Raw genomic sequence first — 25,603 nt, forward strand, 5'->3', positions numbered from 1 at the left:
TCACGCTGGAGGGTGGTCACAAGGAGAACCCTCCTATTCCCCTCCTTGTGGCGAGTTACCGGTGTTCTGTTTTGCAGGAATCCAATGATTAGCGAGTGGAGGAAGAGATTGAACCCTAATACACGAGACAAACCCGTTGAATAACCTTGTATTAACCAGTGTTTCATCAACTGGTTTCTTATAATTTGACCCTCTGGTCATCAACAGTATAGTTAAACTCATCAAAAAAGATAACGTTTTTATCGTCACCAATTGATTTTTTTCTGTCTTTGATCATAATGACGATCTGATATATTAAACTTGTTATTTAATGAGTTCATTAATTAACAAAACTATAATGATTATCACTTAAAAGGGTATGGGGAGCATGAGTTGGGTCATTAATGCCACATAGGATCATTAATGGATTGTTATACCATCCCGTTCCTTCATCCACCATGGTTGGCATGGATTAAAGCATGGCAACCATGAGCCTACTTTCCTTTTTCAATGATTCATTTTCCTTTTCTACAAAAATAAATTAAAATAGGAAGATAGTGGTTTGGGTCATGACCACACCCTTAGGGTAGTGGTTTTGGATGATGGATTAGAAGTGAATGACATGGCGCCGATGTGGAGGATCATGGTGACCATGAGGGTCATGACCACACCCTATAGCATATGCATAACCATAATATGATATATTAGTCTTAGATTTGAACATTATTAACCAACAACTTTTAAGCACCACAACTTCTACAAAACTTTGAACTTGACTAAACTGTGAAACTCTTTAAAATGCATAAAAAAAATCAATAGATAACAGGGTGATAATTAGAACACGTAGACACAATCCAATCTATCACTCAAAAACCTATGGCTTTGGTTGCTGCATGAAACCCCTCCATCCTTCACATAATAATCCCCCTAAAATTCAATCAAATCCCCATTTATATGCATCTTTTTTCACACAATTCACCACAGTTCACACAAATTCATCAATCAAAGCTTCAACAAAACCTCAAACCTTCATCAATGGCCTCTGCCACCAATACCATTCTTTCTTCCAATTTCTTTGGCTCAAGAATCTTGCTTTCAACCCCAACACCCAAAACCCACAAACCCTCAAGAACCAAGTTCATAATCCCCCAATCAATCTTAAACAGAAAACCCAATTCATCAAATAATTTCAATCTCCAATCAAAGGCCACTTTAGCTGCTCTGTTATTCTCTTCAATTGCAACCCCACAAGCCCTAGCAGACACTGATTTACCCCCACCCCCACAAACCCCACTTCAAGCTGAGTTAGTTAAACAAAACCCATCAACAAATTCATCACCCTTTTCACAATCCAATCTTCTTACAGCCCCAAAGCCCCAAAGTTCTGATCTTCCAGAGGGTAGTCAATGGAGGTACAGTGAGTTCTTGAATGCTGTCAAGAAAGGGAAAGTTGAGAGGGTTAGGTTTAGTAAAGATGGTGGGGTGTTGCAGCTTACCGCTACTGATGGCCGGAGAGCCTCGGTTGTGGTCCCGAATGATCCGGATCTTATCGATATCTTGGCGATGAACGGTGTCGATATTTCGGTTTCTGAAGGGGAGGCTACTAATGGGTTGATTGGGTTTATTGGTAACTTGTTGTTTCCTTTGTTGGCATTTGGTGGTTTGTTTTTCTTGTTTAGGCGGTCACAAGGTGGGCCTGGCGGGCCTGGTGGGCTCGGCGGCCCCATGGATTTCGGGCGATCGAAATCCAAGTTTCAGGAAGTGCCCGAAACCGGAGTGTCGTTCGCTGATGTGGCTGGTGCGGATCAGGCTAAGTTAGAGTTGCAAGAAGTTGTCGATTTTTTAAAAAACCCTGATAAGTATACAGCTTTAGGTGCTAAGATCCCGAAAGGGTGTTTACTGGTCGGCCCGCCTGGAACCGGGAAGACCCTTTTAGCTCGGGCCGTTGCGGGTGAGGCTGGAGTGCCGTTTTTCTCATGTGCTGCTTCGGAATTTGTCGAATTGTTTGTGGGTGTTGGTGCTTCTAGAGTTAGGGATTTGTTTGAGAAGGCGAAATCGAAAGCGCCGTGCATTGTGTTTATTGATGAGATAGATGCAGTTGGTAGGCAGAGAGGTGCGGGTTTAGGTGGTGGGAATGATGAGAGGGAACAAACGATTAATCAGTTGTTGACGGAAATGGATGGTTTTTCGGGTAACTCGGGTGTTATTGTTTTGGCTGCTACTAACAGGCCTGATGTTCTTGATTCGGCTTTGTTGAGACCAGGGAGGTTTGATAGACAGGTGACTGTTGACCGGCCGGATGTTGCTGGTAGAGTCAGGATCCTGCAGGTTTGACCATCTTTCGTTCATATTTCTTTAGTTATTTGCTGCTTGTTTTCGTTTATTATGAGCTTTTGTTGTGAATACACCAATTACTTAATTTAGTTGAGCATGGAGAACGGATCATAGATGTTTTGACTAAAAGTCGCATGAATTTGATTAGCTGTACTAGGATTTTCGATTATGTATATGCGTAGTAACGTATGAATACACACGGGGAGAGATACTTACAGGGTGTTTGGATGTGAATTTGAACAATTTTCATCCTTATTAATGATTAGTTAGTGTGCCATTAATTTTGATTCAAAGATTCTTGTTTCTGTCACCTTTAAAGGGTATTATTGTCATTTTACGCCGGTTACTTGAATTGGTTGACTGTTAAGAACGGATCATACATGTTTTGACTAGAAGTTGCATGAATTTGATTAGCTTTATTAGGATTTTCAGTTATGTAGTAACAAATGAATACACATGAGGAGGAATACTTACGGGTTGTTTCTGTTGTCTTTTAAGGGTATTATTGTCATTTCACATATCATGAAATACGTATATCAAGCGATGTAATGTAACTTTGTTGTATGTGACAGGTGCACTCAAGGGGAAAGGCACTTGCAAAAGATGTGGATTTCGACAAGATTGCTAGGAGAACCCCGGGTTTCACCGGAGCTGACTTGCAGAACCTGATGAATGAAGCCGCCATTCTTGCAGCCAGGCGTGAACTCAAGGAGATAAGCAAAGATGAGATTGCAGATGCTCTTGAGAGAATCATTGCAGGGCCGGAGAAGAAAAACGCTGTTGTCTCGGAAGAGAAAAAGAAGCTTGTTGCATATCATGGTAACCGAACATGACTTGCCTTTTACACTGTGTTCGTCAATCGTCATGAGATATTGCATTGTTTGCTTTGAAAACTTTTCATGATAAATTATCTATTCGTCAGTTTCTATTGACATCTCAACAATTGTTCCTATGATTTTGATGCACGAAAGGGTATTTTGGACATTTTGCTTAAAAAACGCATATGCCATGTAGCTTATTGCATATCATGATAATATGCCTTTTTTCATTAAATTTTGAAGATGTCTATTACTTGATGTCATTACAGTAACTAATGATATTGTTTCGGTGCATTGCACAAGGGTATTTTAGTCATTTTACTAAGAACGAAAAACGTCTTGTTGATTTTGCAGAGGCTGGTCATGCACTAGTTGGTGCCTTGATGCCAGAGTATGACCCGGTAGCAAAGATATCCATCATTCCCCGTGGTCAAGCAGGCGGTCTTACCTTTTTTGCCCCTAGTGAAGAAAGGCTCGAGTCTGGTTTATACAGCAGAAGCTACCTTGAAAACCAAATGGCAGTCGCTCTCGGTGGAAGGTATAACACTCATTTCAGGGGCAAAACCGTCTTTTAGGGACATAGCCTAGGGTCCTAACTGTCCAAATTATCTTATTCATTTATTAATTTGTTTAAACATGTAAACAAAGCGATTTAATAACACAACTACATCGCAGGGTGGCCGAGGAGGTTATTTTTGGAAAAGAAAACGTTACAACTGGAGCATCTAACGATTTCATGCAAGTGTCGCGTGTGGCAAGGCAAATGGTTGAGAGGTTTGGGTTCAGCAAAAAGATCGGTCAGGTGGCGATAGGCGGTGGTGGCGGTAACCCATTCTTGGGACAACAGGTACTACTTTTTGACCCGTTTATAAGCAAAATGGGTCGGGATTGTAAGTATTTTGGTTTGTAATATGGAAACGTTTTGCAGATGTCATCCCAGAAAGACTATTCAATGGCTACCGCGGACATTGTAGATGCAGAAGTGAGGGAACTTGTTGAACGCGCATACGAGAGGGCAACGAGTATTATCACAACACATATCGACATCTTACACAAGTTATCTCAACTCCTTATGGAGAAAGAAACGGTTGACGGTGAAGAGTTCATGAGCCTTTTCATTGATGGCAAAGCTGAACTCTACATTTCCTAGATTTCACACTTTTTATGTAACAAAGCTTGATACAATGTACATGTTTGTTTGTTTCTTTCTTGTAGCAATATAGATCTTGGAATATTTGACTTATATAGAATCCCTTGTGGAGATTGGGAATTATATTTTTAAGTTTACCTGTAACACCTATCCTACACTTTGTCATCACCTAAGTTTATTTCAGAGTTAATTACTGTCTTCGTCCCTGTGGTTTGTCAAAAATCACTATTTCGGTCCATTAGTTTAAAATTGCGATTTCAGTCCCTGTGGTTTCACTTTCGTAACCATTTCAGTCCACCTCATAACCATTTCATCCCTGTACTTAACAGAATAATGGATTGAAATGGTTACGAAAGTGAAACCACAGGGACTAAAATCGCAATTTTTAAACTAATGGACTAAAATAGTAATTTTTGACAAACCACGGGAACGAAAACAGTAATTAACTCTTTATTTTAACATAATAATGCTTTAGACATAATAACATTTTTTATTGCTTGAAACTATTTACAAAAGAGCTTTACAAATTACAATACAAGTCCCTTTTAAGGTAGCTTTATATGTGTTGTTTTGGCTTGTTTATATTAGTGAATCTTCTTCTTATAGAACATTCTATACTAACCATCTTTATAGATATTCTATGAAAATATATTTGAAGTTTCTATTTTTCTATCGTATACTACTAAATTCTTAAATCTTTTAAAAAGGTCTATCAGAATTCTAGATTTTTCTTTTAAGTCTTGTACACCGATCTAGAATTTTCTAGAATTCCTAATTCCTAATAAACTGTGCGAGTCAACTTGGGTTACATGTGGTTCTCTGGCTGTATTGACTGCATCTTTTGGTGTAACCGGTTATTCCTTACCCTAGGACCAAAATGGTTGTTATTGGACAGTGAAAATTGTGACATGTGTGCTGGCGCTATCCATATTTTAGAGTTAATTACTGTTTTCGTCCCTGAGGTTTGTCAAAAATAACGGTTTCAGTCCATTAGTTTAAAAATTGCGATTTCAGTCCATTAGTTTCATTTTCGTAACCATTTCAGTCCACTAACTTAACTCCATCCATTTATTTTGTTAACTTTGAGTTAACTAACTAATTCAGGGACGGTTTGCGTCAGTTTTAGAAACACAGGGACTTAAGTGTAAACTCTAAAACATTAAAACAAAAAAAATAGTAAATTCCAAAAAATCAAAAAAATTCCAAAAAAACCAAACAAATTCCAAAAAAATCTAAAAAATAATAAAAATTCTAAAAAATCATAAAAATTCTAAAAAATTCTAAAAAATTCAAAAAATCCGTTTCGGCGCGAACTGTTTCGAACCCAAACTGTTTCGAGCTTAACCATTTCGACGCGAACCGTTTCGACCCGAACCGTTTTGAGCTGAACCGTCCGTACCGTTTCGACGCGAACCGTTTCAACCGTACCGTTTCGAGCCGAACCGTTTCGACCCGTACCCTTTCGAAGCCGAACCGTTTCGAGCTGAACCGTTTCGAACCGAACCGTTTCGAAGCCGAACCGTTTCAAGCTGTACCGTTTTGAACCGAACCGTGCCGTTTCGAACCGAACCGTTTCGAGCCGAACCGTGCCGTATCGAACCGAACCGTTTCGAGCTGAACCGTATCGAACCGTACCGTTTCGACCCGAACCGTTTCGAAGCCGTACCGTTTCGAAGCCGAACCGTTTCGGTTCGATACGACACGGTTCGCGTCGAAACGGTTCAGCTCGAAACGGTTCGGGTCGAAACGGTACGGACGGTTCAGCTCGAAACGGTTCGGGTTCGAAACAGTTTGCGCCGAAACGGATTTTTTGGATTTTTTTAGATTTTTTAGATTTTTTTAGAATTTTTATGATTTTTTTGAATTTTTATTATTTTTTAGAATTTTTTGGAATTTGTTTGGTTTTTTGGAATTTTTTTGATTTTTTGGAATTTACTATTTTTTTTGTTTTAATATTTTAGAGTTTACACTTAAGTCCCTGTGTTTCTAAAACTGACGCAAACCGTCCCTGAATTAGTTAGTTAACTCAAAGTTAACAAAATAAATGGATGGAGTTAAGTTAGTGGACTGAAATGGTTACGAAAATGAAACTAATGGACTGAATTCGCAATTTTTAAACTAATGGACTGAAACTATTATTTTTGACAAACCTCAGGGACGAAAATAGTAATTAACTCCATATTTTAAGTTGTTACATTAGGCTTTTTTATTTCACCTTAATTGTTGTTACAATAAAATTCGTGTGGCTGTCTTGTGTTCGTTATAGGATTTTTTATTGTAATTCATGCCTATTATGTTGCTTTTGATTGTTATTCATGCTTGCCGAAGTTAAAAAAACAGTCTTCTTCTTGTAGACTGCAAGAGTTTGGTCCACCTCTTCAGCTTCTGTAGATGTGGTCCGCATACTGCATACGTTTTACCTCTGAAAAAACAAACAGCACCTTAATGATGATGTTTGGTAGTGTTACATCTTCATGAGCCACAAATCCAATTGGGAACATGAAACAACCGTTATAAGGTTCACAGAGCTCGAGCCTTGCAGAACTCTACGGTCAACTTACTATGAGAGAAAATAATGTAGGAGGAAGAGGAAGGTCCTATGTGTTGTTGGTTAATCCGAACCCTGACACGCCTGGCTGACGTGAGGCACAATCGCTGATTTGTTTCATTAGGGCTACCCCAAGCCAAGTCCACAAAGAAAGGTCACCACTAACTGGTATTTAAGTGATAAATGAGCTGTCATTTTTGGTGCTTACTAGCGTTGCTGTGGTTACAACTGACCGATAAAGGCTCCAGCTTTTGACACCCCAAGTCCCTAACCAATTTTTTTTGGATCTGTCAGACTGGCGAAGCGGAATATTACATGAGATAAACTAATCATCACCCATACTAGTTTTTCTTGAAGATTTTCCGGCTTCTGTCTAATATATTTGCAAATAAGTTGTCCAAAAGATTATTCCACAGCCACCACAATATGTTGAAAACGCGTTTGCAACTCCTTATCGAGAAAGAAACGGTGGACGAAGAAGAATTCATGAACCTTTCCATTGATAGCAAAGCTTCACTCTACATCTCCTAAATCCCACACTAATTATGTAACAAAAGTAGGATAAATCCATGTACATATTTGCTTGCATGTTGCTTGCATCTCACACATTCCAGATCAAGAAAATCAAAATTAAAAATTGGAAATAAAAATAAAAATAAATAAATAAAAGAAGACTGGTTATTCATCCCCACAACAACAATCAGGATATGCTTACAACAAGAGAAGGGAAGAGAATATGATGATCATTTAGCGCGTTTTTTGTCTTCAAGAGTTGCAGCTTCATTCAACATATCAACTGCATCTTTGTGCATGTCCAGCTTCGCAAGGGCAACAGCTTGCATGTAAAATGCGGTTGACCAATCTGGGTAGACACACTGCGCTTGCATCGCGTCTCGAAGAGCTGCGTCAGGTTGATCGCACATGAGGTGGCAGAGACTGCGCCTTGCGTACACCGTTGGTGATATCATAGTGCCAACATCAATGAACTGCATGTTAAAACCCAGATATATTAGTAAGTTGGTAAACTATCAAAACCAACACAAGTATACAACTGTAATCATCGTCAAGCCCAAAGTTGTTAATAGCGAATAGCGACAAGGGACCTATATGCTACGTAGCGAATAGCGACAAATAGCGACCACTATTTTATAAATAGCAATACACTAGAAAAAAAATTTGAAAATTTTTATATGTATATTACATCAAAATACCCTTGTATATATGCTCTTTTACATGTATATTTAACAAAAACCTATAAATCTAGCTATTTTATAGCTATACCTAATTGTTGTTTACATAAAAAAGAAAAAAACCAACTATCGCTATGACCCAAATAGCGACACTTGGTCGCTTCGCCACATAGCGCGCTATAGCGGTCGCTATAGCCGCTATTGACAACTATGGTCAAGCCCTTTGATCAACATATAAACATGTTACTGTTTATCGAGATGGAGAAGTCACAATAAGATGGTTGGTTTGGTCTCATGATGTCAAATAACATCAACTTTCATAATAGCAATAGTGACATAAACTTTGAGCTAGATAACTATAAAACATTTATTATTGGAAGAAGTACAAACTACTAAAATAGCACTACTTTCTTCAAAAAACCAAATTATTTAAAAAAAAAAAGATAATTTCATATACACCCCTCGAAATTTATCATATTTACCCAACTAACAATTACAATAACATATATACCCATTTAATTTTTGACATTAATATCCTACTCTTATGTAAGAAGAAAGAAAAGGGTATAATGGTCATTGTGTTAAATTAAATGGGTAAAATGAACAGTGTTTTGAGTTGATATTAGTTTTTTTTGGGTTGGGTGAATATAAAATTGTCCCATAAAGAAAGTCAAATGCACAATCTAAGTCAATCAAAATCAATCTGAAAACACCAACTAGAAGTTTGGGACGAAATAACATTGAACGGAGGTTTAACAGCTAAGAGTGCTCAACGTCAATTGCAGATAATAATAATTACGCTCATTTTCTACTTTTACACTTTACGTCCTCAAACCTAGAACTTGCCATTTATTAAAGCTTAAGCAAGGGCCGAAACCGGCAAGGTTTGGCTTGGACACCAAACACAATTTTGTTAACTTTTTTATGCATAATGTTTTCATTACAATAACCAAAAATGAGATTACTACAATAATAATCTAGATCTTTAGAGAAAATGACTTATGATTTATGCATTAAAAACTTGACTTTGGGCGACTTCCAATCCTTTTGACCTATTCCTCGTTTAGATAAAAGAATCTTACTGGAGCCGTCGGAGTTTAAATATAACCCAAATCGACCACTTTACAAGTAAAAGTAGGGATGAGCAAATGATACGTGGTACCGAAACCGAACTGGTACCGAACCGTACCGGGCCAAGCAATTCGGTACCCACTTTTTGCCATTTTTGGGATCGGTACTTTCGGTTCGGTACCAGTATTTTAGGTTGATTTACCTTCGAATAACATACCGTACCGAGCATTTCCGGCACCAGTACCGATCAGGGGTGTTCATCGAATCATTATCAAATTGAACTTTTCGAATAAGTTTTGAATAGCTCGAATCGAATTTTTCGAATAATTTATTTTTTTGCTTGAATTCGAATTCGATTAAGAACCAGCCAATTCGAATTCGAATAAATTCGTTTTGATTCAAATTCAATTTAAATATGTAACAAATTCGTTTAAGTTATGGGTTTTGTAATGGGTTTGGTAATGGGCTATTTTAATACTTTGAATAAATTTAGAGACTAATTTATACTATAACCCAATAAAGGTTATAGATGTATTATATACAAAAATAAAAAAATAAATATGTATAATTTTAATTCGAATTTCTGATCGAATTTAAAATTATAAATTCGTTTTCGATTTACTGGACTCGAATTGAATCGAAATTTGAATTCTTTATAATCGAATCGAATTTTTAGATTTCGAAACGAATTCTGAACACCCCTACTACCGGTACCCATTCTTTGCGATTTTCGGGATCGGTACGTTTCAGACTTCGGTAAAGGTTTGGTACCGAGATCATCCCCTAGTAAAAAGGTCAAAATTGCCAGTCCGCCATACATGTTTTAAAAAAATAGTGACAAATAGTGAGACTAGTTTTGAAAAACTAGTAACAAATCTTAAAGGACAGATCAAGTTTAAAAAAATTATAATAAAGCAATAATAAGTACCTGAGAGTAACAATCAATTGCAGTTCTAAAATCTTTATCACGAAAAGCTAGATCCCCGCGCTTCCTCGCCTCCAACATATCCCTCATTTGTTGGGTCCACTCTTGAAAAGAAAGCTGAAACAACATCATCATCCAAACACAAACACAAACATCAGACGCATGTAACAAAAACACGTAACTAAATCAAATTTTCAAATCAGATCACCTCATTAGTGCCTTCATCATCTTTATAATGTGTCATCACCAATATCTGATGAATGGCTGTCAGATCCATCCTTGAACACGCATCACCCATCGGAGAAAGAGGATGTGGCGGTGTTGCGGGCGCTTCTTCATGTTTTGGGATCCCGAGCATTTGATAAGAAGGGACCTACAAGTATAATTTCTTTCAGCATATTATAGGCTTCAACAATTGTCGGAAACGAGATTATATCTTTGTTTTAAAAGCATGTAATGGAGTAGATAGGGTTGACCATACTCTTTTGATACATTTTTTTAATTGCTATGTAATTAAAACTAGTTTTTTTGCCAGGCGCGAGTTGCTTTGGGGCTGTACGCGTCGTGATAAAGTATAGACCACAATCGGCCTGACTCGTTTCCAAATAAAATTTACAACGAAACCTTGGTTTTAAAAAGCGAGAGGCGCACAAAAGCGACGAGGTCTAAAATTGAGGCGCAAAGCGCAAAAGCGGTGGGCTTTTCGTACCCGAGGCGCAAGATGTTTATATAATGTTTTTTATATATCCCATACATATCCCATAGGTTTTTAGCTTCCTTTAACCAAAATATAGCTATAAATAAGGCTTTTATACCATTTTACTTACATGTACAAGTCAAAAAACCCAAGGTACAACATTTTTATGCAGTAAAACGCCTCAGGTACATGAGGCGCGTGCCTCAGGCCAAAAAGCCCCCAAAAAAGCCACCGCTTTTGCGCTTTTTGGGCGCTTCATGTAATTACACAAGGCGCTGAGCGAAAAAGCCCAAGAGGTGCGCCTTAGTGCGCCTCGCGCCTAGGCCCGCCTCAGGCGCGCTTTTTTAAACCAAGGACGAAACAGAGTAACTCAAATTTATACCGTCGAACGAAGACGTGTTATATTTGACCTGACTCGTTTCCAAACAAAATTACGTCCAACGAAGACAATCTTGTACATAAAAATAAACACGAAAACGTATCATATTTGACCTGGCTCGTTTTCGAATAGAGTTTATGGCAAAGCATAGACCAACGCGAATTTATACCAAGTACATAAAAACGTAAGAAAAAAATTTTGATGTAAAAATGTACAGGGGTTAAACCCGAAACTTTAGAAACATGATGGGATCATAAAGGGCAATTCGGTCTTTTGAATACTTGTACATTATGCTAAATGCTTGTACATAAAGTGAAAAAGACCGAATTGTCCTTTAAGTTAACAAAAAAACAGAAATACCCCTGACTTAACGGGGAAAAATGGATAGAGTTAACAAGCCGGATGAAAACGGCAAGATTTCAAACCTTTTGGATCCAGATGCGCAAAAACAAACCTTTGAACGAAAGTCGCAAAACTAGCCAAACCTTACCCCCGACTTAATGGGGAAAAATGGATAGAGTTAACAAGCCGGATGAAAACGGCAAGATTTCAAACCTTTTGGATCCGGATGCGAAAAAAACAAACCTTTGAACGAAAGTCGCAAAACTAGCCAAACCTCAACGAAAATGACATTTTACTCTAAAATTAATTTAGAAAAATAATCACGAGAAGAAAAGTAGGGACTGACATCTGGTTTGTTCTGCAACGGAGCAAGTGTGGCAACAAGATCTTTGGTATTAGGTCGTTCCCTCGGTTCATACTGCAAGCAACGCGAAGCGAGATCAAAAACAACGGTTGCTTCTTCGGTTGAAAAGTTCCCCTCCAGATGTGAATCCATCAACAAAAGAATGTTTTTGCCCCGAATCATTTCAAGCGCCTGTAACAAACATCAAATGTCAAAATAATTAACTATTAAAAGTCAATTGACACAATTAGAGTTGCTTACGTGACTCGGGGGAATATGTTTTCCACTCAGAAGATCCAAGAGAACAGTTCCGAAGCTAAAACTAACACTTTCGGGCGTAACTCTCCCTATTGAAAAAAAATAAAACGCAATTATCAGGCAACAATGCGTATAATATGACACCACTTAACAGTTATTCAGATAAATTCATCAAAACAGGTGGCGATTTCAACTGATTTATGTCAAAATGTCTAATTGGGTAATATTTTACTAACAAAATTTAACTGCTTTTGCTAAAAAGAAACCTGTCATATGGTTTAAAAGTCATCCAAGTGTTTACAGTCAAGTAAACCGCTATATTTAATAAAAAAAATAGACAATTGATTTAATAATAATTTTGGAGATTATATTTGATATTTATATAATAACAAATGATGAAAGTTGTTAGGAACAGTTCAGGTTTCCAACTTTCTCATGACCGGCATCTGCCAGTTTGCACAATTTACTTACATCCTAATGCTGCCACGTATCAGAAAGAGTATAATTCTGACGGTCAAATTCGTATTAGAAAAAATGTACTGCTAGGTTTTAAAAGAACTTCAAACATAATTTGCTGGGTTCCAGAGTATGAGGTTGCCGGAATTGTCAACATCGGAGGTTGTGACGCCATGGCCGGAGCTGTTGGACTGCCAGACGACGGCGCCGGAGGAGCCCAGGTTGCCATCGGGGAGGAAGGTAATGGAAGCGGTAGAGTCGGAGGTGGCGACGGAGTCAGATATGAAGCCGAAGAAGAAGGTGTTGTTAGGGGATTTTAGGTGACGGTGAATGATTGAACGGGGCGGATGTCCGTGGTGGTGACGATGTTAAATCAACCCCACCACCTGCAGAGTCCGTATGCCCCCCGGACTGCTCGGTTCTGCAATTGAAACGTTAGTCTCAACTCGATTACCACCCACCAGTCTACTGGGGAAGAAAACGTACAAGATTATCAAGGTTGTGAAATGTTGTTCATATATGATTTGTGTTCTAGGTTTTATAGAAAGATGGTTTAAACCATCAATGAAGATCAGAGAACACAGTGAGAGATCTGAGAGGGATATGTCATATGGCAGCATAAAAGTGTTTGGTTAACCTATTAACTCACTGATAATATATTTTTTTGACGGTACAAATTCTAAATATTGGAGTTCCTCATAGTTCTTCTTCATGTTCCTTGAGCTTTGTTAGGCATTTTAAGGGGCTGTTTGGCAACCCTCTTAATGAATCATTAAGAGGTGGACCTCTTATTCGGACAGAGGTGGACCTGTTTGGTTGTGCCTCTTAATGGCAAACCTCTTAATGATTCAGTGCTGAATCATTCAGATATTAGAACATGCTGAATGAAAAAAAAAGACAATTGTTACCCCCTTTCACCTCTCATCAGCCAAGAAACCCGAACCTCTCATCAGACCTCCGCCCCCACCCCTCTCCTCACCACCGAACGCCTCCCGCCGCCCTCCTCCTCCGTCTCCTCACCACCTCCCGCCGGTCGCCACCCTCCTCCTCCCTCTCCTCACCACCGAACAGCCCTCATCCTCCCTCTCTTCCACCCTTTCCCTTTCACCTCTCATCACCAACACCTCCGCCCCCAACCCATGAACGAGTAACGGTGTTCCCAGAGTAACGGTGAAAACTTTGGAAGACGTTGATTGAGAATAATGAGTGCGTGTGTCGTCGGAAGAGTTCCGGTGACGGCGGCGGTTGTTTCCGACGGTAATAAGAAGGTTGAACGATGAATCATCGGTAGCTTTTCTGCCATTGATTGTGAGATTGTGATCTTACAGAATCAGAGAAACAAGATAAGGTGTGAATGGATAAAAAGATATGCAGATCTGTCAATGAATTGATTGTTGATCGGTGGAAACTGGTGCCTGAATTTAATAACAGCTTTTTTGGTGATTTGTTTGTTATGGGATTTTCTTTGGGTTGAGTAAATAAACACATCACATACATGCTCCTTCTTATTTTTTGTTTTTTGTTTACCAGTGAAATGGTGTTTAGTTGTGATTTGTTTTATAGTGAATGAATTGATGCTAATTTGATGTGCCTTGAGTTTGAATTGGTTTATTATTGTTGATAGATTTATGTGTATTTGCTTATGAGAAATAATGAATTAGGTATTGCTTTAGAACTAATCAGCTAGGTATTTAGTTTTGTTTAGAGGGGTAAAAATGTCATTTTACACCGTCATTCAGAGGTGCAACCAAACAGCATTTTACTGGTTCAGCTCTTACTGGTTCAGAGCCTCTTACCCATTCAAACCTCTTATTCATTCAGCACTTATTGGTTCAGATGTTGCCAAACAGCCCCTAAGCCATTTAGATTTCCAAAGGTTCCCCCGTTGTAGGTGAAGTGGTTTAGAAAGTTAGAATGGCTCTTTAAAGAAATGGTTAAATTTCAACTGTTTTTTTGTCTTTTTGTGGGTTTTTGTGTTTTCCTTAAATTTCAACTGGTTTCGTAAACGTAACAAACCGGACCGGCGTCGACCAAACCAAACGTTAGTACTGCTGCCACGTAATACCGGTGTAACGTGTTTTTTTAAGCTTCAACCGGTATTGTGCCGGTAACGAAAGGGTACCGTCGCCAAGTAACGTAGTATGTAACTATTTGTGTTTTTGTTGTTTTTATGGTGTTTTTTAAGTTCATCAGGTATTGTACACGAAACAAACCGAACCCACATTGACCGAACGTCAGTACCGCCGTCGCGTAGCGCGCGGGTAACGTGTTTTTATTTAAGTTTCACCTGGTATTGTACAGGTCATGAAAGGAACACGACTTTACCACCGCCGCGTAGCGCGGATGTTATTCACTAGTTATTAATCAAATAACAACTTTATGTATTAAAAAATGTAAAATTACCAAACTATCCCTAATGTTTATACCCTATTTACTAACTACTTATCTTAGTCTAACTGTTCAAGCCTCCAAGCCCCCCCCCCCCACCCCCCCACTCCTTACTTTCTAAATTTACAATTGGAAGTTTGAAGCCATGTACCGTTTCTTAGATACTCAGGAGGAGTGTATGCAAGATTCGTGCTGTAACTTTTTCCATCCCTACTATTTTTCATCAAACCAAAACATGAAAGACGTGGGTCGCCATTCTGCCACATATTCCAACAAATTATCAATTAAATTCCCATAGAAACAAAGAATTATTTTTTCATCTCCAAAAGGGTATCCATGTTAAGTACTCAAAGAGTTAAAGATAATATGTTTTACTACCGAGTACCGAACACATTGTTAATATATGAACTGGAAAAACTACAGCACCTCATCAAAGAGAACTCTATATGCATTCAAATCATGATACAATGGACGGCCTTCGGTACTGCAGTAATCCAATGCTTCAGCAATACATAAGGCAACCCGTAAACGCATTGCCCATTCGATTGTTTGATTCTCCCCTGTGAAATACAAAATATTCATTGCGTTTATGATGATTACAGAACCAATATTAGTACAATAACAAACTAAATCAATATATAAAACATCTTTGGAGCACGATGATCTAACGAAATATTAAAAATATTTGTCTATATAGCCAAGATTTTTGAGATAAAGCTCAAAAAGCCTATAGAAGAATGAAATGAAGTTTGAGACATACAGTGAAATAAATGTTTGGCTAAAGTATCATTAGGCATATACTCTGCAACAAGCAGCCTTTCGTCCCCGTCACAGCAATATCCGATCAAATTCGCAACCCTCTTATGCCTCAGTTTTCCAACTCCCCATGCTTCATCCTTGCAAAACAAAAACAACGTACATTCAATAACTATCACTCTCTACTAATTAACATGAAAAAAAGCTATCGATTTTCACAACCAAAAAACCAATACTACACTTTGCACAAAAGAATGACTTTAATAAAACATGATATTAGTTTTTTTGGCATTTGGATTAACACGACTTGTTCAAAATCACTAATTCTCAATGTTTTTTTGGGCAATTTTACCAAAAAAGGGTAAATTCAAATGAAAAACGAGTACAATAGACCAAAACGTTAATAGGTCTATGATAAAGAAAGAGTAAACTCGCTACTTTAATAACCCAAGATTCATATACTAACAAAGCATTATGCTCAAATAAATCAGAGATACGCAAATCAAACAATTTTTCAATTTAAAGCGGAAGAACAAATAACAATTCCTACTTTATAAAAAATGTAAAAACAAAGTAATGAATTTGAGTTGCGAACTAAGGAATCGACAGGATATGCATTTTATAAGTGATTATAGTGATCACTATTAGTGTACGGGTATGATATATCCTAATTATAATAAGGAGGTGCATTCTTTACAGAACCAATTTTATGTAAAGAGTAAAGACCCGTGAGCAATGCATAAGCACTTATACTTTGCGCATCTAAGATATAACGGGAGAGAAAAAGAGAGCCAATTATGCCTTATGTAATCACGGTTAATGCAATAGATACAGTTGTGTATGCAGTAATTGCAGTTCACTACTTAAAACTGGTTCTGTATTGAGCAATCCTCTATAATCATACACACTTATTTCACACATCAACTCCTTACATAATCCGTATCTTATGACCAATCAACACCACAAAAAGTGATAATCAGTTCAAGCGGTAAAAACATGTCCAAACACTATCTTTTGCACCACTTCTAGCAGCTTTTGATGATTTCATATATAATCACATAACAGTAAAACCCCTAAACCCTATAAGTAACAAGAAATTACAATCACCCAAATGCACAATTAATCAAAACAAGAACAATCAATCTTCCAAACCTAATCAACCACATAATAATGCCATTCAAAACAGTAAACCCTAAACATCAAAACCAGCAACAAAACCCTAACACCCAAATCAAACCGAAACGAAAAACCGAAAAGCAATCGATACCGCAAACTGTTTCGGATCGGGCCACGCCATTTTCGAAAACTTCTTAACCGCAATCCACCTCCGATTCTGCAGCCTCCCCTTATACACAACATTAGGAGCTTTCTCCCCACTTTCAGACACAATGAACTCAGAACTAAAGTTATTAGTTGCACCCTTCAAATCCGCCAGTGAGTACTCAGAAAACACCGGCACACCGCCACCATCTCCGGCAAAGGCAGCACCTTTACCGTTTGATGGAGAGTGTTGATGAGTGTTTTGGTGAATATTATTGTTTTCTGATCTGGGTTCTTTAGAAAAGCAAGAACTACAACAACCCATCACTCCAAATCGAACAAAAAGCTTCAGAAAATGTTGTTATCGGTGGTGAAGAACCATATTCACACAAGAAAGAAAGAAAGAGTGTAAAGGGTGTTTTTGTAGATGGAAATTTGTTTTTAAAGTATTAATTTTTATTAATAATTGGAGAAAAATACGGAAAGATTACAGATTTTGTAAAACTTTGGAGTGTATACACTCGTGTGGGTAGAGAGAGATGAAAAGGGGTAAGAAGATGAAAGTGGGAAGCCTAAATTGATTCCGACAAAATATAAATAAAATCTTAAGATTTTGGGGAAATATATAAAATAATTTGTGATGTTAACTTGTTTAAGGTTAAAGAGAGTTTTCTAAACATTTATTATTTGACATTTATTATTTGGAGTTTTGGTAGATGTGTGGGACAGAGTTGAGGTGGCAGTGAGATGGCAATGAGATACTGATGGGAATATCGTACCACACCTTTAGGTACCATCTAAAACAAACCGAAGTGGGAAGTGCATCCCAATAGCAATCTTAACAGAGAGGAATCAAAGAAGCAAACTTGACCCGCGGGAGCGAGAATCAGGTCGGGGAAGAGCGGGGACAATTCCCAGTTGTTTCGGGATCAGAGGTGGGATGAGGTATCTTAGTGGTGCTATGGTATGCACACAGTCTACCCGCTATGGTATGCACACAGTCTACCCTAAGGAGTATATGATGAATTCATCTTCGTCTTCCACTCTCATAATATCAATTTCTTTAATCTTTGAGTATGATGAAGTTTTGTAAAACTCAAATATTTGTATCTAAAGTTGAAAAAGTAAAAATGTACAACTACTTACATGTGTCGATGAACAAGTATAATAATGTATTTCGAATTTTAATACTAGACTAGATTGGTAATTTACCTTATTCGATGTAAGTATTTCTTTTTATAATAAATTAATTTGGAACCCCAAGAAAAATGTTATAGACTCAAATCATTACATGGCATGGGACTTGTCTCACATCTATATCTATACTATATAATAAAGTAAACCTATGGGGGACACATGTCATTCACTGGAGCTGTTTATTTTTTGTTTTCCCGCATCTCTCTTCTATCTAATTATCTCTTATTTTCACTTTTAAGTTAATAAAATATATTATCTTTTTAAGTCGTTAGAATAGTTTTGAGAAAATAGAGATTATCATTATTATTTCTTTTTATGTTTTTTTATAAACTTGTAATATAATACGTCATTATCTTTTTGTTCAGATAAACATAAAACATAACTAAATCGATATTTATGTTTTGGGTTAGCTTTCTTTTTCAAATTTAACTAGCTTAAACATATTTTAACTTTGACGTATTATATAGCTTAAAATTAATTTTACATTATTGTTAAACTAAAACTTCAATAGAATCTTAAATCCTAGCTAAACAAGTTTCGAAATTCATAATAATATTAATATGTTAGACTAAATATATTACTGATATATAAGTAAAATTATTATCAATAATATCAATAATAGGTTTAGAATCAAATACAAAGACTCAAAAAAATAAGAAGTCGTACAAAGGGTATCAAATAGACTTTGATTGACCTCATTCAACTGACATTAGATACGTCTTATCGAACTCTACTTTTAATTAACATGTACGAGTTGATGGGTTACATTTATATTAACTCATTTATGTCAATATGGTATGTAATTGTCTCTGTCTTTGTTTTGTATTTACAGAATATATATATACTATATAGTTTAAATTGTTCAACCCGTGTAACACACGGGGAACTAACCTAGTAATTTGTATATATGAGCAATCAATATGTGGTTTATATAACAAATGGGTCCTCTTACCCACCAAACTAGTCTTTTGGGTTGAGTTCTCTTGTTTCGTATGTAACAAAATATCATCGGACAACTAAGGGGGCGTTTGGTTCGCAGGAATTCAATGGAATTTAAGGGAATTGGAATTTGAATTCCATTTCTTAAGATGTTTGGTTCACAGAATTTGAATTTGATGGAATTGGAATCCCAATTTCAATCTTCATGTGTTTGGTTGACAATGGAATTGGAATTAGAATTAGGCATGAATTCCTTCAAATTTCTTTAACTAAAGGAATTCAAAATCCTTCCTATATGTGAAGGAATTAAAGTAAATTCATTGGAATCTTTGCCCGTTTCGACCCGCACCGTTTCAACCCGTACCGTTTCGACCCATACTTGTTTCGATCCGAACCGTTTTGACCCGTACCGTTTCGACACGAACAGTTTCGACCCGTACCGTTTCGACGCGAACGGTTTCCACCTGTAACTTTTCGACGCAAACGGTTTCGACCAGTACCTTTTCGACGTGAACCGTTTCCACCCGTACCATTTCGAATCGAACCGTTTTGACGCGAACCGTTTTGACGTGTACCGTTTTGACGCGAATCGTTTCAACCCATACTGTTTCGACGCGAACCGTTTCGACCCGTACGGTTTCCACATGTACCGTTTCGACTCGTACCGTTTCGACCTGAACTGGTGGTTATGGGTATTGGGGTGATGGATTCCAATTCATTTGACAACCAAACACAACAGAAATGGAATTGAGATTCCAATTCCAACAATTTCCAATTCAAATTCCAATTCCAATTGGAATGTTTAAATTCCAATTCCAATTGGAATGTTTAAATTCCAATTCCAATTCTTTCAAATTCTAGTTCCTATACAAATTCCAATTCCAAATCATTACACGAACCAAACGGCTCCTAAAGCTTTCGTGGATTAAGTTAGTTTATCAATGCATAAATGTATAAAGGTTTTAACAAGCTAAGGCGACTACTTTATCAATGCATGAATGCATAGGCGTGTGAACAAGTCGAGGCGTTTGTGAACTACTTAAGACTGGCTTGCTAAAAACAAGAGTTGAGGCAAGCTTAAACGAGTTCTAACCAAATTGGAGCTCAATTAATAATTAATAAATGAGCTTAAACTTTAAAGCTTGTAATATCAACACTATTATTTATAGATAAATAAATTTTTTTTAGTAAAATAAATATATAATTTATTATAAGTATCAGAGTAAATTACACTTTTCGTCCTCTTGATGGTTTGACACTACATGCAACCATCAAGTCTTGTCCAAGGCATATAAGGGTATTTTTGTCCTTTTTTACTCTTTAAATAAAAAAGTTATATATAAAAACCCAAATTAACCCCTATTCTTCATCCTTCCTTGCCCTTAACTAGTAAAGTTTCCTGTCGTTTTTTCATTCCCATGTTTTTTTCATTCCCATGTTTTTTACGCCAAAAGAGATACTCTTGAGTGACGATACAAGAGAACTAAACCGGATAAGCCAATCCATATGACCTTACGGATGATTATAGTGATCACACCACTCTTACTTAACCCTTTTTCAACATGTTTCTTCGTCTCTGGTGGACGGTAGGTAGGTATAGAAATGAAGATCGTGAGTTAGATACATAGGGTTTTCAATGCAAATCAACAATTTAAATTCAGGAAGATTATTGAGGCACTGGGTTGTTTAAGTTATTGAATTGCGGTTTACCAAAGCACCTTATTAAGGCGATTACCAAGGCTAGGTGGGATTAACCATTGGATAAATTATTTGCGAATTAGACAAGTTTTCCATAGGATGAAACTGGTGAACTGGTTGAATGTAAGGTTATGTTTACGTGAAATCTCAATCTCATTGCGCGCTAGTTATATTCGATATACATAGGATACAACTACGTCACACATAATAATTGTAATGCTTCGCATTTTGTGCTTAGAAAGTTGTAATCGTATTCCTATTTTTAGAAACTTGTAATTGTATCGTATTCGTAATTCCTTTCCCAACATTGTGATCCGAAACTTTGATTATAATAAAACTCCATTAATTTATACATATACATGTTACATACTTTCGGTGTACGTTACAATCTTGAATACATGTTTATACGCGAAAACCAATACTTGGAATACTTGAAACATCAATTATATGTGCATTGTACTCATACATTACACTTTTATGCTTGAAAATCCTAAAAACCGACTAAAATACGTGAAACCACTCCCTCGTGCAAACCAAAACACTCGAACAAATGTAGACCCCCTTCGCGCGGATCAAACCCCTCCTTCGTGCGGACGTACTCCTCTTTCGCACGAACCAGCCTACCCTCGCACGAACCTACCTTCCTACGTGCGGACCTACCCTCTTTCGCACGAATGAGCCTTCCTTCACACGAATGAACCCTCCTTCTCATGGACTAGACCTCGTTCGCACCAAACACTCATCCGTACGAACCTCTCATCCGCACGAAACGAAGCTGGCAACAGGTTACGGGCATCAAACACAAAAAAACCGTGTTTTACCTACTTTTTCACCTTTTTACAACACCCAATCACTTCCTACTTCATTAATGACTTAAACCCTAATCCCATCCTATAAACAAGAGCCCTCTTTCACTCCTAAACACTTTCCAAACACTTAAATCACTCCCAAATATTTATAATTTCTATATAATTTACAAGACTTGGCAGAAAGTTGCAAGCCTTCTAAGTGAGTTTTAGCTCACTTCCCCTCTTATTGCTTCATGTTTTCTTCTACCATTCTACTTGGACAACCTCTAGGAAGGTTTTCACAAGTTTGTCATGGCAAACTAAGGAGAAACCTCACCACATTTGAGGTCCAAAGTAGAGTTAAAATTCTGTTTTCTTTTATACTTTTGTAACTTACATTTCTTGATTTAAAGTTGGTTAAATCTTGTACCCACCAAGCTACCAACTAAGTTCATAGTTGTGGGTTTGTGTTGTGGTTGATTTCCACCAAGACACAAGTTCAAAAACTCTTTTTTTTGCTCATACATGTTCCAAGTGTTGAAACCATCCAAGATTCACCATCTTAAATACAGATGAACTTGTGTTTTAGTAGAAGTGTGAACCATGGGAGCCTTGGCTTTCCAAACTAGTCCCACTACCTCACTTGTTACCTTGTTTGTGTTCATCCAAGTAGCTTCCAAAACTCAAAGTAACACAACCCCATCGCACCTCCAACATTTACCATGATGGGTATGGAACACCCGGGTTGAGCTTACTTGCCTACTTGGCAAAATTAGTTAGTTTTTGTTATTCTTATTCATGACCAACCAAGTTATCAACTATGTTGATAAACTTTGTGCTTTGGTGAATTTATACAAAGAGGTATACATACCTCCATGCTTGACTATATGATATCTATGATAATACATATGGATCAAATACAATAATACTATATAATATAAGATATATATATATATATATGTATATATATATTAGCCGAATTCATGATACTAACCGATTTATGGTTAGGTGTTATAAACTTAGGTTATTTTATCTTTGTTCTAAATTTCTCGTTTATGATTCTAATGGGCATGTTAGGACCCATGAAATCACATAAAAACTTAGTGCCAAAAGGAGTACTTAGACGAGATATATTTTCGTGTATACATACATTTTGTACTTGAATTCCAAATCCGAATCCTTCGCCAATTCCGAATACTCACACCCCTTCGTTTTTCCATCGTAGGGTAACATCGATGTTCCAACTCTCACGTTCGTCAAACTCACAGATTAATCGGAAATCTAGCAAAACCGTGAGTATACATGACTCCCTTTTTTACTTTTAACACTTTTGGGTGCAATACGTATATGCTATTAAACTCATGCAATCACATACTTTATGCTTAAATCACTAACGAATAATCCAACATACATGCTTAATACGTTATACTTGAACTCATATATGCTATAATTCTTTATGCTTTATACTTGTCATTAACTTCGTACGAGCCTCCCTTAACATGTATAGCGCTACAGGATTAACGCACCGCCCGTATTCTTGAGGTCATGTTAAATTAAACAAAACGGTCTTACCGTTGCTACAATAAGATTACTCTAGCGGGAATCTTTAGGTTGACATTTATAGTTGCATGCTAGTATCGTATGTTAGTTTTAAGTTAACAATTATGCCATGTGGATTCGTTTAACTTTTATACCTATGCTAGTACCTAAACTTGTATGCTCGCGAATACTTTTTGTATTGATCTATACTTTAATACGTGTTGCAGCAATTTGATGATGATGATGAACGGAATCTAGTAGGATGAACTAGAAACCCATTTTAAATTTAGTCCTTATTTTGTATTTTGTTTTGTTGAAATTGTCGTATTTTGCTTTGAATCATGTACTTGAATTTAGTGATGAAATGAAATATCGAATTTTAAATACTTGTCGCAAAATAGTGTTATGAAGTCTCTTGCAATCTCGTTTTCGTCTCACTCTGATGTTTGTTCCATCAGTTGGGGTGTGACAGATTGGTATCGGAGCCATAACTATAGGGAATTACGAAAAATTGCCATGATTTGACCTAGTCTATAGTTTAAGTACCAAACTTGACCATTCTTGAATTCTCATGATTAAAATACTTGCATTCTCCCTATTTTGCTTCTTATCTCTTCTTTTGTCTTAAATTAAACAAGCCTTTCCTAAGGCTAACACAATACACAGATGAAGACGTGAAGACACTCGCATGTCACAAACGAGACGATTTTCATCAAAACAAATAGGCGTGAAAACCCACAATTTTGGTGAAGTCCCTCAATCCGCGTATTCGATTTTTCACGAAATTACACCATTAAGTTAGGAGTGATATCCATATCTTGATGGAAAACTTCCCATTCTAAATCTAGTGGACCCTTACCAATGAGTCGGAATGTACTTCCTTGACCCATTCGGTGAGTACTAACCACACATAGGGTACGATGTTGCCAATTTAGGAGTGAAACCTGCATCTTGACAACTAGTCTCGCTCCTCGATTTTCAATCCCGCCCAAAGTCACGAATTTTCGATCGAATGGGGACATTTAGTAACCGGAAGGGTGAATGCCGTTAACCATTCGGCGAGAGTATTCTACCTATTAGGCCAAAGCATGTTACCCTAACTCGAAAGAACTTTTAACCACTTTGGAATAGTCTTAGTTTCGTTCCAAGACACTCTAAGTTTTACATTGAATCTCTTTTATGTTATATCCATTTTAATGTACTTTATAGTTGATACCTTGTTTGTTTCAAAATCGAAGCACGAATTTGTGACAACCGGTGACTTACTACTCCTAATTACGCGCAAAACGAAGATTAGGACGATAATAAATAGTGTTTAAGACTCAAATTAACTTAATTAGTCCTTTAGAGTGTCTAGGAACGTCTAACTGGCTCTACAGTACGCGTATGACGGTCTGCAGGAGATCTGCGGAATATAAAACGGTAATGAACTGAAACCGTATGAAATACTGACAACGCTGACAAATACGAATTTTATACGAATATTTTATATTTATAAATTTAGTTTTGCTAATTTATTGTGCTTCCATACGTCACAAACGCAAACGTGAACGAAAAACGCGACTGCAGGAGCGCACCGGCAACAAAACGGAAGCATCGGAAACACGTAATACCTCCAAAACTTAAATTTTACGAAATATTTAGCTTCGTAATTAAATTTTATTAACCGTAGTCAAAACCGGATCGAAAAATGGATCAAAATGGAAAACAACACCATTTTACGCGAATTATACTGTAATCAGCGAACGAGTGCACAAACAACGACTACTAATCATGTTTTACGTGTTTTAATCCTAAAATTATAATTTATGACGTTACGGATAGTTCGGGTTTTGAAAACGGGTCTCGTAGAAGACTTCGGCCCACTTAAAATGGGTCTCATTCCCCCTTATTTCATTCAGCCGCACACAACCAAACCCATCTCTGTTCTCTCTCGATCTCACTCCGGTCATCGGAGAAATTCATCGGCCGGTGTTTCCGGCGACTCAACCACCCTACCCCGACTCTCTGTCTCCCACTTTCACACTCACAACACCTCTGACGCCCCCTTTTTTCTCCGTTACAACACCACACGCCGCCTGATCCTTCTTCTCTCACAACACCGGTTTCGGCCGTTGTTCCGATACACCCCCTGTTGCATATCAGAGAAAGATAGAGGAGAGAGAGAAAGAGAGAGAGTAACCGGTAAAAAAAGGGAAAGCCACCGCACACGGCGGCGGCGTGGCGACGAAGTCCGAGAGACAGACAGAGAAAGAACGAGAGGAGGGAGAGATAGAAGGGAGCCAGCTAATGAGATGACGGGATTGTTGTGACAGTGGTGTTTCTATTTCTCTTCGACGAGTTCACCAGTAAACACTCACCACTCTTTCTTTTCTTTTAAAACTCCATTTCATGCTTTTTTTTGGGGGGGGGGGAGTTGATGATGGTGATGTCGGTGGTGGCTGACGGCAGCCGGAGCTCCGACGACGGTGGCGGCAGTGGTGGAAGTTATGTAAGCAGTTCAGGTTTCTTTTGGTTTGAGGTTACAAGAAACAAAGGCAGTCAACAT

General features: G+C 37.5%; 2 protein-coding genes across 2 annotated transcripts; one reads left to right on the plus strand and one right to left on the minus strand.

Annotated features, from left to right (window-relative positions):
- The first annotated feature begins 752 nt into the window (after window positions 1–752).
- Window positions 753–4,425, plus strand: LOC110908056 (ATP-dependent zinc metalloprotease FTSH, chloroplastic). Its single transcript, XM_022152961.2, has 5 exons — window positions 753–2,307; window positions 2,886–3,132; window positions 3,486–3,669; window positions 3,807–3,978; window positions 4,060–4,425. Exons 1-5 carry the CDS (start codon window positions 934–936, stop codon window positions 4,279–4,281), a joined length of 2,199 nt encoding a protein of 732 aa, XP_022008653.1. The 5' UTR covers window positions 753–933; the 3' UTR covers window positions 4,282–4,425.
- A 2,929-nt stretch (window positions 4,426–7,354) lies between these two features.
- LOC110908055 (serine/threonine-protein kinase BSK1) lies at window positions 7,355–17,420 on the minus strand. Its single transcript, XM_022152960.2, has 9 exons — window positions 16,902–17,420; window positions 15,639–15,774; window positions 15,305–15,438; window positions 15,030–15,135; window positions 12,038–12,123; window positions 11,780–11,968; window positions 10,224–10,388; window positions 10,019–10,132; window positions 7,355–7,815 (listed from the first exon to the last, which is right to left on the minus strand). Exons 1-9 carry the CDS (start codon window positions 17,217–17,219, stop codon window positions 7,573–7,575), a joined length of 1,491 nt encoding a protein of 496 aa, XP_022008652.1. The 5' UTR covers window positions 17,220–17,420; the 3' UTR covers window positions 7,355–7,572.
- Between the last annotated feature and the right edge of the window lie 8,183 nt (window positions 17,421–25,603).

Source organism: Helianthus annuus, chromosome 14 (genome assembly GCF_002127325.2).
Source record: "Helianthus annuus cultivar XRQ/B chromosome 14, HanXRQr2.0-SUNRISE, whole genome shotgun sequence".
NCBI classification, from domain to species: Eukaryota; Viridiplantae; Streptophyta; class Magnoliopsida; order Asterales; family Asteraceae; genus Helianthus; species Helianthus annuus.